We start from the raw sequence: 15,150 nt of genomic DNA on the forward strand, positions 1-15,150 counted from the left end.
GAAGAAAGCAGGATTGCTCCGTTACCTATTCAAAACGTAAAGTTCCCTAATCATCCTCTGCATGACACTTGTTTTCATACTATACTGTACATTTGAGTCTCATTGTATTATGATTTTTAACTTCCATAATCAAAATAACAGAACAGAAACGGGATTTTACTTATTTTCACTTTAAATTAATTTATTTCGGAATTCGATTTAAGTCAACGATTTTTATTAAAAAATCAGACTGATTTAAATCAATCCACCCTGAAGAAAAGTAATAAAAGGGGAGTTACATCTAAACCAAATGTGAAATATGGCAAAATTTGGGTGCTATCCCATTCGGTACGTGACGTTTGGGCCCCGCCATTTGGGCACTGGACGTTTTGGCGCGAAGCCATTTGGGCGCGAGTTAAATTAAAAAGTCATTATGTTAGGCGCTGAGTACTAAGTTCGAATCAAGATATCACAAGGTGTCTACTGTAATGGAAGTCCTTGAATTGTACTGGATTTTGTTTTACATACTAGAAATACTGGAATTTGAAAATTCTAAAAACTGAATTAACAGTTAAATTTTGTAAATTTAAGTTTCAACCAAAGTTAAGTGTACTTTTTATTTGATAATTTTTCAAGCCAAAGGTAAGTAGACCAGGCTAGATATGATTGACTGTATTACGTACATAGTGAGCCTATTCCATTAAAAAACTTAAAGCAGGACTTCTACTGTAGTTATGCAATAAGTGTGAATGTCAAACACATTTCTAGTGGCTAAATGACCAATATATGTACACTTAACTATTATTTTTCACTTTGAAATCGTTCTTTTTTTCCTTTCGCCACTTTCGTTAGTGTAGATTAAATGCTTACAATGGGACGAAAAAAAAGTGTGTTAATTTTTGATTTTTATATTGGAATGCTAATAAAAGCAAGTGATACCAGAAATACGGCATACTACAGTTCCTAAACTCAATATCTTAGGCACCCTGTATTAACATCTTTCCCTCAACTCGATTAGGAATTATGATTTTTAGATTTCTGGGCTCTCGGCATCTAAGGCCCGGCCGCTTTTAGTGGCCCATTAATTATTAGGTACCACCCCGGCATTTGCCTGGTGTGAATGAGGAAAACTTCATTCAGGGTGGCTGGCATGAAAGAGCGTGTTACATATTTTCGACCGAGTGCCCCGACCGGGAATCGAACCCGGGACCGCTCAACTCGAGTGCGCGGAAATCTTTTATTGGTAGTTCTTTATTGGACTTAAGGAAGAGAAGAGTTTGGCAAACGTAATACGAAAGAAAACAAATTTTAATATTCATAAGTGTGTAATTATTAACTTTAAAAAAAATACAAAAATTAAATCAATATGTTTTAATTAGCATTAAGAAAATTATTAACAGTTCGTCTGATTCCTTCATTTCCTAGCTTTCTTATATAATACAAAAATTAGATCAATATTAGATCAGAAGTACAAGAATCGTGAACAAGCGAAAAATTAATCCATGACGAGATTAGGCAACAAATGCTACAAACGCATTAAACTACTTAATTTAGATGAATAAATAAGATAGAGATAGAAAATAGATAGATAAATGAGGTTAGATAAAGATAGAAGTGTAGGAAATGTATATATCTTGATTCGCGGTTAGTTTTCAGTTCCTAGCTTACTTTATATTTCGTAAATTGTGATTTTTACTATGTATCTCGCGCCCAAACGTCTGGCGCCGAAACGTCCGCGCCCAAATGGCGGCGCCCAAACGTCCTGTCCCGATCCCATTTTATGGGGCCTTAGATTTGTAAAATGCACGGAAGAATTGTTACTTGATTTCACAATAGGATTGTAGAAGTAATCAAAGTGTATCGAGATCGTATTTGTTACATTTATAAGAAGGTAAAAATACGAAATAGAAAGTGTGCTCTTTACTACGTAGTACTCCAGCGGTAAAATATAAAGTGAAGTACTATTTGAAGACAGTGTGCAGAATGATCACAAAGTGTTGCAAAGCTATGGCACTCGCAAGACAAGTATTTTTATGGCATATAATTAGTTTTTCTAGTATCCTCGTTTATTCATGTATTCACCCTCGTTGGCGTGCCTGACTCCATTAGATAGCATTCGTGCTTTTTAGTGGCCACCTTAGCATGAGTTAGTTTGTGTTAGTTTAGCGTGAGTTCATTCGTGTTTTATACACTGCAGTTTTTATACCATATGTGCACACGCTGTTATACTCAACCCTTTCAGTACTTATTAATGCACCCCCCCCCCCTTTTAAGAATCACTTTCTGAAACAAGTACGTTAGTGCATTTCCAGCTAAGAAAAAACTATATTTCATGAATATAAGAGTACTGTGTGGCAATCTAGTACAGGAGAGGAGTATTTTCGTATAAGTGTTTTGTAATTTTTAATGTGCCATTGACGTGTATTTGATAGGGAGTTCCATCCCCTCTACAAATTTATGTAAATAACACTGTATTAGGGTGTTGTTATTTTGCTAGTTGGAAATATGAGAAGGTAGAAGTTCGTTGTTTTCATTTTTTTTAATAGTACGTAGTATGCAACACTTATTAGTTGAAAGGTACTTATTTTACGCAGTAATACAATACATATAATTATATATCTAGTAAAGAGCAAAGAAAGCAGTTATGTAAGAAATATTTGTGATTAACAGTTAGAGTGAACGACGGAAGCGAAAGAAAAGTAATTCTAGGTAAGGTATTGTAAAAACTAATACAACGTTAAGAAAAAGGTTCGTGTGAGTCTAATCCAGGGCCGCTGTCTGCATTAACAATCTTCACTTAACTACCTCTGCATTCATGTTTTGTTACTGCGCAGAAGTAGTACCTTTCAACTGTTCAATGTTGCAAACTGTGTCATATGTTCCGAAATTACGAAAACATTGTTTCAATGGAATTATAAACATGTTTCCATAACTTATCACTGTCAGGGAGGATCTAGCTTGGCATAAACACTACATTGCATAAAGCATGAACAGGGTGTCTATCGGTCACGAAAAAGTCACGAAATTTAGCTTTTGGGTCACGATTTTTTTAACTGTTCAAATGTAAGTACAGATTGGAAAATTTTGTTCTACAAAATGTCAAAATTCACCACCAAAAATGTTTATGGTCGGCTTTAGACGCTACCAAATCGCAAGCAAAGTACGTTTCTATTGCATGGATGAAAATTCGGCCTAATTCGCACCCAAATTCACTCTTGAAAATGTTAGGAAATTTTATGATTTGGTAAAGAAAAGGTCACGAAATTTCACTTTGGAATTTTAGTAGACACCCTTATGAACCAACTTGTGCTAAGTGACCTATAAAAAGCACGATTCCTATCTAACCGAATCAGGTAGAAAGAGCACACGGGGAGGCCCGTGCAGGTGCATGTCCATAGGGAATAGGTGCATCAGTGATGGTGGGTTTACGCGTAAACGAGGATTGTGGAAAAACAGTGCATACAGATATGGTATATAAACCAGAGTTGGCAAAAACCATGGTTTTTATTTAAAAAACAAAAAAAAACTGTTTTTTTGGTTTAAACCAGGTTTTTATGGTTTAAATAATTTGCTCTATATATTCATATCATATATGGACAGAAATGAGTTTGTTTCGCCTTGATGTTATTATGCAACAACTGGGTTATGCTGGAAGGGGTCACATAAGCTTAAAGCGGAATAAAAACTGCTTCTCGAGTTACATCCGAGAGAAATTGTCCTCCATTTGAACTCGGAACCAGGACTAATTGGCCACAAATGCGATACGTCTGCCGAATCACTCACGAAGGAATCCTGATAAAAATACGTTGTACTGATCTTTACATGCTTCTTAATATAACTATCAAGAGTCATTTCAGAAGGACAAAAAGATAAACAGTTGCACAAGTGAAACCATTACACAGAATTACATATGAACAATTTCAAAGTACTACAGAGTACAGAAGAACTAATTTAGTTCAAGTTAGTTAACAACGACTTTTATTGGTCCAAATTAAAGAAATACACCGACTTAATCTGCATATCAATAAGAAAAGTGAATAAAGATACGAATTATTTGAGTCCACTTTGGCTCAGACTCATTTATACATAAATAGATACCAAAGATACTTATTTCACTAAATGCCTTTCGTGAGGTCTGTATGACCCCCCCCCCACACACACACACAAAGTACGGCATTTTCGATGTATTTTATCAATAGTAAACATTGAAACGAAACAATATTTAGAATTTTTCTTCGATTGCAATTACATAACAATAATAACAACTACAAAAAATCACAAAATAAACATTTATAAACTTAAAAAAAAAAAAAGTTGCTTTTGTAGTATAATCTTTTTGAGTAATGAATGGGGAATTTAGGTCTGAATATAATACGAATAATATACGGGAGTGAAACGTGATAACCCACAAATGTGTGTTCATCAAGATTTTACAAACACACTTTTGCGAACATTTTTTGTTTTTTGGTTTAAACCAGTTGTTTTTTTTGAAAAAACCAGCTGGTTTAAACCTTGGTTTAAACTAGCCAACCCTGATATAAACACATGCCTTGTGTGTGTGTGGCACAGCTTTGTAGCACTTCTATGATCACTTTGTAGGCTATCTTCACATAACACTTCCTTTCATGATGTCTTCCTCGTGGAGTACAACGTGGTAAGGAGCACACTGCATTTCGTATTCCTACCTTATCCATATAAGACTTAAGATCCCGATATATTCTGATCACTTACACAATCCTGTTGTGAAATCAATTCACATATTTCTTCCGTAGATTTTACAACTTTATACCCTCCTAAAATAGGATATCACCGAGCTCCGAATGGTCGAAAGTTGCGAGCATTAGTGCTGTTAGAAACATTCGGCACCTTTTTCTCCCTCTTCCAACACATACTACCTAGATTAGTTAATAAGATAGTGGTATATTGAAACACTGACACATTATGTATTATTGTAAGTTTACCTAATATGACTTCGCTACACATCCATCATATAGTCCAATATTGAACATTTTTCTCCATGATTAGTCCCCGTCAGTGATGACCTTTATCCTTTTTCTTTGTCGGATGTGTAAATTTGATTCAATTCTATCAATTTTCCCGTAAATTTTATAATTTTAGGGGCCACCGGCAGAACTTGACCCGTTATTGCTGTGGATTGATACAGATTGATAATATACATGTAAACTGTTGTGCTTCCAGACGTATGCCATAAATATTTTGCAAAGGACACAAACGAACTTCTGGTGGTTGGTCACTGAAAGCGTGAGTGCTATCTAACCGAGTTAGGGAAGGAGTCCAGCAGAGAACACACACTGGGATGCATCTGTACGTAGCAAGGCGTCAGCGACGGAGGATATGCGCATAAACGAAAATAGTACAAAAAAACACTTGATACCTTATAAAATCACGTAGGTAGAGCACTTGTAATGGTTTCACACTGATATACTTGTAAACATGAAATAGAGGTTTTCTACATCGTGCAGAAATACTCTACTGTTGGAAATTAGTATGTTACACAGTCTCCTTTAATACCCACTCATTTTAACCCCATAATAGCCCTTGTAATGATCTAATGCCAGTAACAAAATCCTTGTTTCCTGCATTATGCAGAAATACTCCGACAATGGAAATTAATATTTTAAATGATTCATATGCACTCGCTCATTTTAACCGTAAAATTTTCACTTTTATGACGGACTATCGTTCACCAATGCCGTAAAGGAAATTTACAGGTAAAAAAAAAAAATATTGCCTAAGTATGTAATTTATTCTTACTACATACCTTTCAGGTAAGTAATATTGGAGCATTTTAGAGGACGAGAATGTACTACTTTTGAGTAGATTGCAATTTTTCATAACAAATGCATTGTGGGATGTGAAGGATTTTTTTTTTTTTTTTTTTTTTTTTGTAAACATTATTTAGGCCTACCTTGTAGTTTGCAAGGTATGAACCAGTAGTGAAAGATTGCATGAAATGTCATAAATGTTATGAATATATGACACTGATCACAAGAAAAGCTCCTTCATAGCTAAGTGGCTAGCGTGCTTGCCTTTGGTGAGGAAGACCCGGGTTCGATTCCCGGTGGGAGCTCGTATGGTTCGGATCTCACGTTAAACAATAAGTCCTCGTACAGCATATCTCTCGCCTGTCGATTCTGAAGGTATGTGTCCAATTTTGTAGCATTTGTAGCCAAACTTCATCTACTCACGACACTCTGAGAACAAAATGTCTCTGCACCCATCTTCCTCAGTGTGTTTATTTTTATTTATTACTAGCTGAATATACCCATCCTTCGCATGGGGGCTGTATTTTTAAGTCAACGCCTGTGAGAGTATCACCATTCATTTCAGCGACCGCGAAAACTATGGATTTGACACTAATATCAGTCATTTTGAATTATTTTTACTTGTCTCGGTACTTCCTCCCACCAGTGACCCCCGACCCGTATACAATGGTAGATGAATTTGTAAGTCATCGCTAATGAAAGTGTCACCATTGATCTGAGCAACTACGAAAAGTACGGATTTGACACTAATATCGATCATTTTCTATTACTTTTACATGTCCCGGTAAATGCCCCCTGAGACACCCCTGGTTCGAATTTTGACGAAAACGCTTCGCCTTGGTCTGGGACCTGGATCAAGGTATCTGTAAGCAAAATTTGTTAATTCTCGGTCTGGTCCCCAGGGCGGTTCCGGTAGACGTCCCTCCCCCTGAGAACCCCCTGGTTCGAAATTTGAAAAAATCGCTTTGTCTTGATCTGGGGCCTGGACCAAGGTACCCCTAACCAAAAGTTGGTAACTCAGTCCACTCGTCTGGTCTCCCTTCCGCACACAGACAGACAAACAAACACACAAACAAGCTCTTTATTTTATTTAAATTAGATTATTACTGTTATTTGTTTTTTCCGCTTACATTTTGATCCACTTGACCAAGACTTGAGCAAGGAACTGAAAGTTAGAAAACGCCAGGATTCTGCAGGAACTAAGTATAGTAAGAAATTAATCTATGATTAACCGGCTTTCCTTATGTTTGATAACGTATAATTAGCTAGATTCCTGTGTGAGCTCCTATGGTTCAGATCCCAGGTTTAGCTGTAGGTCTGCGTCTCATCTATTTAAGAATTGCTATTCCTCAATAACCGCAACTTGATAAGGAGACTTTTGAGTTGTCTAAGAACGAGAAAAAGTTGTTTAATGTTATAAAGTAAAAGAAGAACTCGCCAGTCATGATTTCGAATTAATCTACGATTACTGTTTCCTGGATATTTGGCAAAATGAAACACATCATCCCGTGTAATGTAACAACAGTAGTTTTGGACTGTAGTGTAGTGAAGTTGACAGCAAAAGTGGATATTATCCCCTTTACAATTTTTTGCTTTTAGAAACTTTGAAATAAATTCACATTCTAGTATTCTTCTGAATAAATTGGAGGAATTCTGTTTTTCTTTTTTGACTACTACTTTTCGAAGTTGCTGACGATTAGTTCTACTGGGGATGTTGACTTCTGCTGACAACTGTACAAGTTGCTTGTAGTTTCTTGAAACCTACATTTAGTTGCTAATTGTAGTATGCATTGTCAACTAAACCCTACGACTCTATGTTTTGTTCATTTCTAGGGTTTAATTTGCAAGTTTGAAGCAATTTCTTGGGATGGGTGTGTCGTCTTCAAGTACTTTGTATATATCCTTATTTTCTGAGATGCTGCCTCTTGTGTGTCGTGCAGTCGACAGACTTAAGTATGTTCGCTTGTAGTGTTCTTGTTAGAAATTATTGATCAAGGAGTAGCAACTATTTATAGTGAGTAATGAAAGAATGTCTCCGAAGATATGCGAGAAGTATCATCCTAAGACCAAAAAATTAATGCTGATATTGAAGTATTCTGTCAGTTTGAGTAAGAATAATAATAAAATCCGACGAAAAGTTTCAAGAGCTAGAGTTTCTGTCTGCGGAAGAAAAACATTTGTATTTCATTCCTAGTAGTATAATTTGTTTTATTCGTGTACATTAATCCAACCTTGAGCCTGAACATCGTGTACATTAATCCAGCCTTGAGCCTGAACATCGTGTACATTAATCCAGCCTTGAGCTTGAACCTGTGTACATTAATCCAGCCTTGAGCCTGAACATGTGTACATTAATCCAGCCTTGAGCCTGAACATCGTGTACATTAATCCAGCCTTGATCCTGAACATCGTGTACATTAATTCAGCCTTGATCCTGAACATCGCATACATTAATCCAGCCTTGAGCCTGAACAAAACTTACGTCTTTGGTCTGATGTAAAAGGAAGTCATGATATTCACATACCTAGAATAACTATAAGCAAAATAGTGGCACTTCTTGTATATATATATATATATATATATATATATATATATATATATATATATATATATATATATATATATGTGTGTGTGTGTGTGTGTGTGTGGTGAAATATTGATGTTTTTGGACTATTTTTGAAAGTCACTGTGGGCGAACTGACTAAATTATGTACAAAGAAATGATTCATTTCTGTATAATTGTGCCGCCGCAGTGGTTGTGGTAGAGCATTCACCTCTGGTGCATGGAGTCCTTGATTCGATCCCAACTCGCGCCAAGTGAGCTTTATGGTGGACAAACACCGTGTACGTGGGTTTTCTCGGAGTTTTCCCGTTTCCTCCTACTGTCTTCATTCCACCATTTCATTCATTTCTCATCATTACCGTCTCCTTTAGCCTAGCCAGCATAACCATGGCACGTAAAACTTGAAGAATTCATTTTATTTTCTTTTTTCTGCATAATATCTATAAGGCTTCTTAATGCAGCACTGAAGGTAAACCCTACACAAAAGAAAACTGATTTCTCGTTGTCTTCTCAAACAAAACTGAGCTGATTTTGAACTGTTTTTTATTATGAGAAGATAATAGTGTAAATGTGCCCTGAAGCGTCCAGCAATCTTGCTCCGAATTATAGCAGTTTTAACCGTGCCCTTAACCATAAAATACCATTTTTCAGAACCATAACTTCGGAGACACTGAATGTTCGATATATTTTTGTAGTGTGTGATGTACTTCTCTCATAGCAAGCTAGTTTTGTAATTCGTTGCATTCATTGAATTTATTTTTGTTGATAAGATATTGACAAATTAATTATATTTTTATAGATTTAACAAAGGAATCCCGGAGTGGATGTAAAGTAAATCAATGATTGTTAAGCGTGAGCAGGAGTGGACATGGGTATTGTGGATTAAGAGCTTCAATTTAACATGCGTCATAAACACTGTTTACAATACAGGGTTCACAATGACCTTAAGTCAGGAAAGTATACTATATTTCATCGGCGTCGGGATGTGGCGCCCCCATCGCCCAGTTCTTCGGAACTGCAATCAGCCACTGGTCCTCCAGGTTGGGGGTTGTGCCGGGCCGATCACCCGGCATTTAAAACCTGCGATCGAGCGTCGAAAAAATATAAGCCTCGGATATGGACTGCTCTTTCTAGAAGACAACCTTGCTATGGACTGGTTTTGCTTTTGGATTTTCTTGGATGACGCTGGACCCGGGGCCGTGGGACGGAGGAGTGCAGCGCATGCGCACCCAGCAGGACCGGAAGGAGTGATGCCCTGAAAGGGAATGCTGGGAGTCTGCGGTGCGGGAATCTCCAATGAACCATTGGTCCCTCCCCTTACACGGTGGGACGTGGGTCCTCTCAAAAGTACCCATCAGTCGGCGGTGCAAGTGGCTCTGCCTCCTTGTCATTTTGACTTGGTGTCACAGCTTAGCTTGCTGACAAGGGTCATGCAGGTAGGACCTGTCAGCCTCGTTGGCCGCTTCGAACCACGACGAGGAAGCTGAGAGGATTTTGGGCTTTCTTCAGTTATGGCTTCGCATCAACCACCCACCCAGGATAGAGAGAGAGAGAGGAAAAGCTTGGTCTTGCACCAAGATATTTAATTATCAAAGACAGATCAACTGACACAGTTGGAGCCTTAAGTAAATTGTCACCCTTTATAGTTCATCGTCAGCTTCATCATATAGCCACAGGAACGTTTCCTCCTGGACATATTCGTAAATTACGAAATGGGACGCTACTTGTTCAAACGACATCAGAAAAACAGTCTCAATTACTTTTAGCTAGTACTCAGTTAGGACCTGTTCCTATTCTGGTTGAGTCTCATCGACAGTTAAATACTAGCAAAGGAGTCATCACATGCTTCGATTTGAGAGAGTTACCGGAGGCGGAAATATGTGCCGAACTTACGGATAGCCATGTGACAGACGTCCATCGAATTACTACGAAGAGAAATGGTACAGTACAGCCCACGGATTCCTATATCATTACTACTTTCGCTCTACCTGACCTTCCAACGCATTTGAACGTTGCTTACCACCGTTTGAAGGTCCGCCCTTACATACCACTACCCTTACGGTGCTTTAACTGCTAACATTTTGGCCACTCAGCCCCTTCCTGTCATGCCTCTGCCATCTGTGGCAATTGTAGTTCCGCAGCTCATGGTCCGGCCCCATCGAAGTGCGCTAATTGTAAAGGTGGCCACCCAGCTTGGTCACGTGACTGTCCTAATTTTATGGCTGAGAAGAAGATCCGTGAACTGATGGTAATCGAGAAGATCTCCGCAGCTGAGGCTAAACGAAGGCTACAGCCGAAAGTTACCTTCGGCACCAGTTTCTCTTCCCTTCTACGGACCAGCAGATCACAAGGTACTCAGACAGTCAATTCTGCTACCCAGACTGACATTGAGGTTCCCAGTGCGCCAGTCTCTTCCAAGGCGTCCCGTACCACTGCTTCTTCTGTGAACCCAGGACTATCCCGCACGAAGCACCGATCATCATCCGCTTCGCAGCCTAAGCTTCCATTGAATGATCATTCGCCTCCACGAATCGTTAAGCCAATTCCTGCTTCTCAGCCTCCTACCGCTCCGGCAGCTGGCTCTATCTCGTCTGCCCCTAATCACTCCATAACCCAGTTTTTGAAGCAGTCAAACAGCCAGCCTCCTACCAAACCCCTCACTAAGAAGGAACGGTAAAAACAGCTCCAGGCTCAAGCTTCCAAGGCTGCCTCTCCCTCCTCCACAGCTGCTTCTACCAAGGCATCGAAGAAATCTTCACGCACCCAGTCTTCTAGCCCACCTGGGGCGAAGAAACAGAAGCATACGTCACGTAGTCCACCTAGTGATGATGAGTCTCTTATGGATGATATGGTGGAGGAGGAGCTCGATAATTTTACCCTTGTGGAAGGCCGTGAAAAAGGCAAGCGCAGTACCTCGCTTCTTGTTCTCGATGCTCGTTGAACATGTCTCTTCTTCAATGGAATTTAAATGGCTATTCCACTCACTACGAGGAATTTAAGCAGTTATTGACATTGTTTCATCCTACCATATTCTGTCTTCAGAAAACGCATTTTACCTCTACTAGCAACTCAGTTCTCTCTGGTTACACTGTATATCGTCATGATCAGCTTACTGCAGGTCGTGCAGCAGGTGGTGTAGCAATCAGGGTCTCTGATGCTTACCATTCTGCTCTCATCCATGTGAATAGTGCTTTCCAGCTTATAGCTGTTCGTGTCTTCTTAAGACAACCTGTTACTTTTTGTTGTATCTATCTTACGCGTCATGACGTCTTTACTGCTGTCGATCTTGAACAGATTGCCCGACAGCTTCCATCCCCTTTTCTGTTTGTGGGTGACTTTAACTCCTACCATGCACTGTGGGGCTCTCCTCGTACTGAGCCGCGAGGTCAAGAGATTGCCACTTTCCTTGGCAACACAAACTCATTGCTCCTCAATGATGGCAGTCCCACACATTTTACTACTGCTACTGGTACCTACTCTCATTTGGACCTCTCCATTTGCAGTCCTCAACTTGGTGCCCATCTTACTTGGCGCGTGCATGTTGATCTCTGTGGCAGTGATCACTTTCCTATTCTTGTGCATGGTCTTCCGCTCATCCATTTGCTCCGTTCACTGCCTATAATCTACGTCAAGCAGACTGGGATCATTTTTCCGCCACTTTTCATTTCACTTTAGAACCTCGTTTTACTGTTGATGGTCATTGTGAGGCCTTTCAGCAGAGTATCCTGGCAGCTGCACATGACTCTATTCCTATCTATGCTGGTTCCCGGTGTAAACGCACCGTTCCCTGGTGGTCTGAGGAGATTCGTGACGCTATTCTGGCCCGACGTCGAGCACTACGTACTTTTCATCGTGCTCCTACAGCTGATAATTTGGCTCAATTTCGTCTTGTTCATGCTCGAGCCCGCTCTCTGATTAAGCAAGCTAAGCGTCATAGCTGGCGCACTTATGTTTCTTCTCTTACTGCTGGCAGCTCCATGACAGCGGTCTGGTCGCAAATTCGTCGTCTACAGGGACATGTTTCCTCCGTTGCGGTTCCATCCCTTATTATCGATGGTGTAATGGTCACTGATCAGGACAGAATTGCTGCTGCATTAGGTCGTCATTTTGCGGATGTATCCAGTTCTACTCACTACTCGGCTGGATTCCTCACTTATAAACAACGCACCGAACGTACGCCACTTCAGTTCCGCTCTGCAACCGCTGAAGCTTATAATCTGCCTTTTACTACTGCTGAACTTGCTGCTGTTTTGGATTCTACGAAGGACACGGCACCTGGTCCTAATGGCATCTGTTATGCTATGCTCAGGCACCTGCCTGAGGATGGCAAGCAACATCTTCTTGACCTGTACAATCGCATCTGGCTTGAAGACTCCTTCCCCGATGCCTGGCGTGAAGCATACATTATTCCTATTTTGAAGCCTGCTAAACCTGCCACGTCCAGTGGAAGCTACCGCCCGATCGCCTTGACTAGCTGTCTGTGTAAACTTTTGGAGAAGATGATCAATACCCGCTTAGTCTGGTTTCTTGAACACCATGGCCTCATTTCCAATCTTCAGTGTGGCTTTCGGCGCTTCCGTTCCACTACTGATCATTTGGCGCATCTTGAAAGTGCTATTCAGGATGCATTTCGTCATCAAGAACATCTAATAGCCACCTTCTTTGACCTTGAAAAGGCCTTTGACACCGCTTGGCGATATGGCATTTTGCGGCAACTCCATCTCTGGGGCGTACGTGGCCACTTGGCTCTCTTCATCCAGAATTTTCTCCAACAACGTTCTTTTAGAGTCAAGCTTGTAGCTACTCTTTCTGCTCCGTTCCCACAAGAGAATGGCGTTCCACAGGGTAGTGTGTTGAGTATCACATTGTTTGCTGTTGCAGTGAACAATGTGATGTCGCAGCTCTCCCCTTCTGTTCATGGGCTGCTTTATGTGGATGACTTTACTATCTACTGTCGCTCACGTGATCTCCGTACAGTTACTCGCCAGTTGCAGTTAGCGCTCAACCGCCTTCACCGATGGTCTACCACTACTGGTTTCAGCTTTTCTCTCACCAAAACACACTGCGTACATTTTTGTCGCCTTCGTCACTGTGCCTATGATTGTTCCTTGGCTGTTCTCGATTGTCCTATGTGGATAATGTTCGTTTTCTGGGCTTGGAGTTTGATCGACGACTTACCTGGGCTGTTCACGTTCGAGACCTGAAGTACCGCTGTCTCCGCTCCATGAACTTACTACGTTTGGTGTCCCATCTTTGGTGGGGTGCTGACCGTGTGGTGATGTTGCGTCTATATCGTAGCCTCATCCGCTCCCAATTGGATTATGGCTGTGTTGCATATGGTTCTGCTCGACCTTCCATCCTACGTCATCTGGATTCTGTTCATCATCTTGGCCTTCGTTTGGCGCTTGGAGCTTTCCGAACTAGCCCTAATCCTAGTCTCTATGTCGAGGCTCATGAACCATCTCTTTCCCACCGTCGGGACTGCCTGCTCCTGCGCTATTACATTCATATCCGTGCCGTACCTGACCATCCTTCGACCTTTGCCCTTGAGGCTGGTGCTCGCTATGACAGATATCAAGCACGACCTACTGCTACCCGGCCTTTTGGCATTCGTGCTATAGACCTTGGGGCTTCTCTTGGACTCGATGTCCCTGCCATATATTCATTGGGCCTCCTGCCCATTCCTCCATGGACAGTTCTTCCACCAGTTGTCAGCTTTCATCTAACGCAATTTACGAAGTCTGTTACCAGCAATCAACAATTTTGTCAGGAGTTGTTCTCTTTTCTGGATACGTACCGTACCTACGCTGCCTTCTACACGGATGGTTCGAAGCATGAAGATTCTGTTGACTGTGCCTTCGTCACGGATGATCATAGCGCTGGCTTGAAGCTCCATCCTACTTCCACTGTGTTCACTGCTGAATTGGTTGCTATTCTGGAGACTCTGCATTATATTCGTCGACGCCATCTCCGACATATTCTCCTGTGCTCTGACTCCAGCAGCGCTTTACATAGTCTCACGGATGTGTCAACTGTGCACCCTATAGTTCAGCAAATTCTACTCTCTTGCCATTCCTTACGACTTGCAGGTTGCGATGTCCAGTTTTGTTGGGTGCCTGGCCATGCTGGTATTCCAGGGAACGAGCGTGCTGACCGTGTTGCCAAAGAAGCTGCCCTTACAGGACCTGAGTATCCGTCACCGCTCCCCAGCTCTGATATTCGCTCTGTAATCAACCGTCTTCTCCTTCAGCGCTGGCAGACAAACTGGGATGAGCACCTTCAGAATAAATTGCATGCTGTCAAGCCGCGACTTGGTGTTTGGGCCACGAGTTCTCGTCCTTCAAGACTGGAAGAACGACGATTGGCACGAATACCTATCGGGCACAGCCATCTGACCCATGGCTACCTGTTACGTCGTCAGAACCCGCCTTCGTGCACCCAGTGTGGTGCATTCCTGACCATCCGCCACCTTCTTGTGGAATGTGTTCCTCTTGCTCCTGAGCGAGCCCGCCTTGGCTTACCAGCTGATCTGTCTACCTTGCTTGGAGACGATGTCCAGATGATCCAGCAAGTTTTCACCTACTTGCAGCTTTTGCACGTCTTGCGTGATCTGTGAGTGCATTTCTCACATTTCTTTTAATTAATTTATTTCTGCTTTTATCTACCGTTCGTGTTTTTTCATGGTGGTTTTATGCTTGTCATAGCATTTCCTTGCTTTTATCTTCTTTACTGCACTGTCATATTCATTACTAATTATGGGCTGCCCCACGTGTGTGCACCTATTGCCGAGCTGCCCTGGCAGAGAAGATTAACATGCTGTTG

The 15,150-nt window shown here is 41.1% G+C and overlaps 1 protein-coding gene across 4 annotated transcripts in view; it reads left to right on the forward strand.

Annotated features, from left to right (window-relative positions):
* Mtr4 (exosome RNA helicase Mtr4) overlaps positions 1-15,150 on the forward strand; it is a 105,790-nt gene that overhangs the window by 32,695 nt on the left and 57,945 nt on the right. Inside the window, exon 1 of one of the 4 annotated variants that reach the window (XM_081742360.1) lies at positions 5,320-5,387. The exons of 2 other annotated variants lie outside the window; for them this stretch is intronic. In XM_081742360.1, the coding sequence (XP_081598486.1) occupies positions 5,335-5,387 (53 nt within the window). In that variant the 5' untranslated portion in view covers positions 5,320-5,334. Of the gene's footprint in view, positions 1-5,319; positions 5,388-7,665; positions 7,719-15,150 lie in introns of those variants that run through there. One more of the 4 variants, XM_081742358.1, reaches the window with a different exon arrangement.

This window comes from Thermobia domestica, chromosome 16, assembly GCF_964235325.1.
Source record: "Thermobia domestica chromosome 16, izTheDome1.hap1.1, whole genome shotgun sequence".
Taxonomy (NCBI): domain Eukaryota; kingdom Metazoa; phylum Arthropoda; class Insecta; order Zygentoma; family Lepismatidae; genus Thermobia; species Thermobia domestica.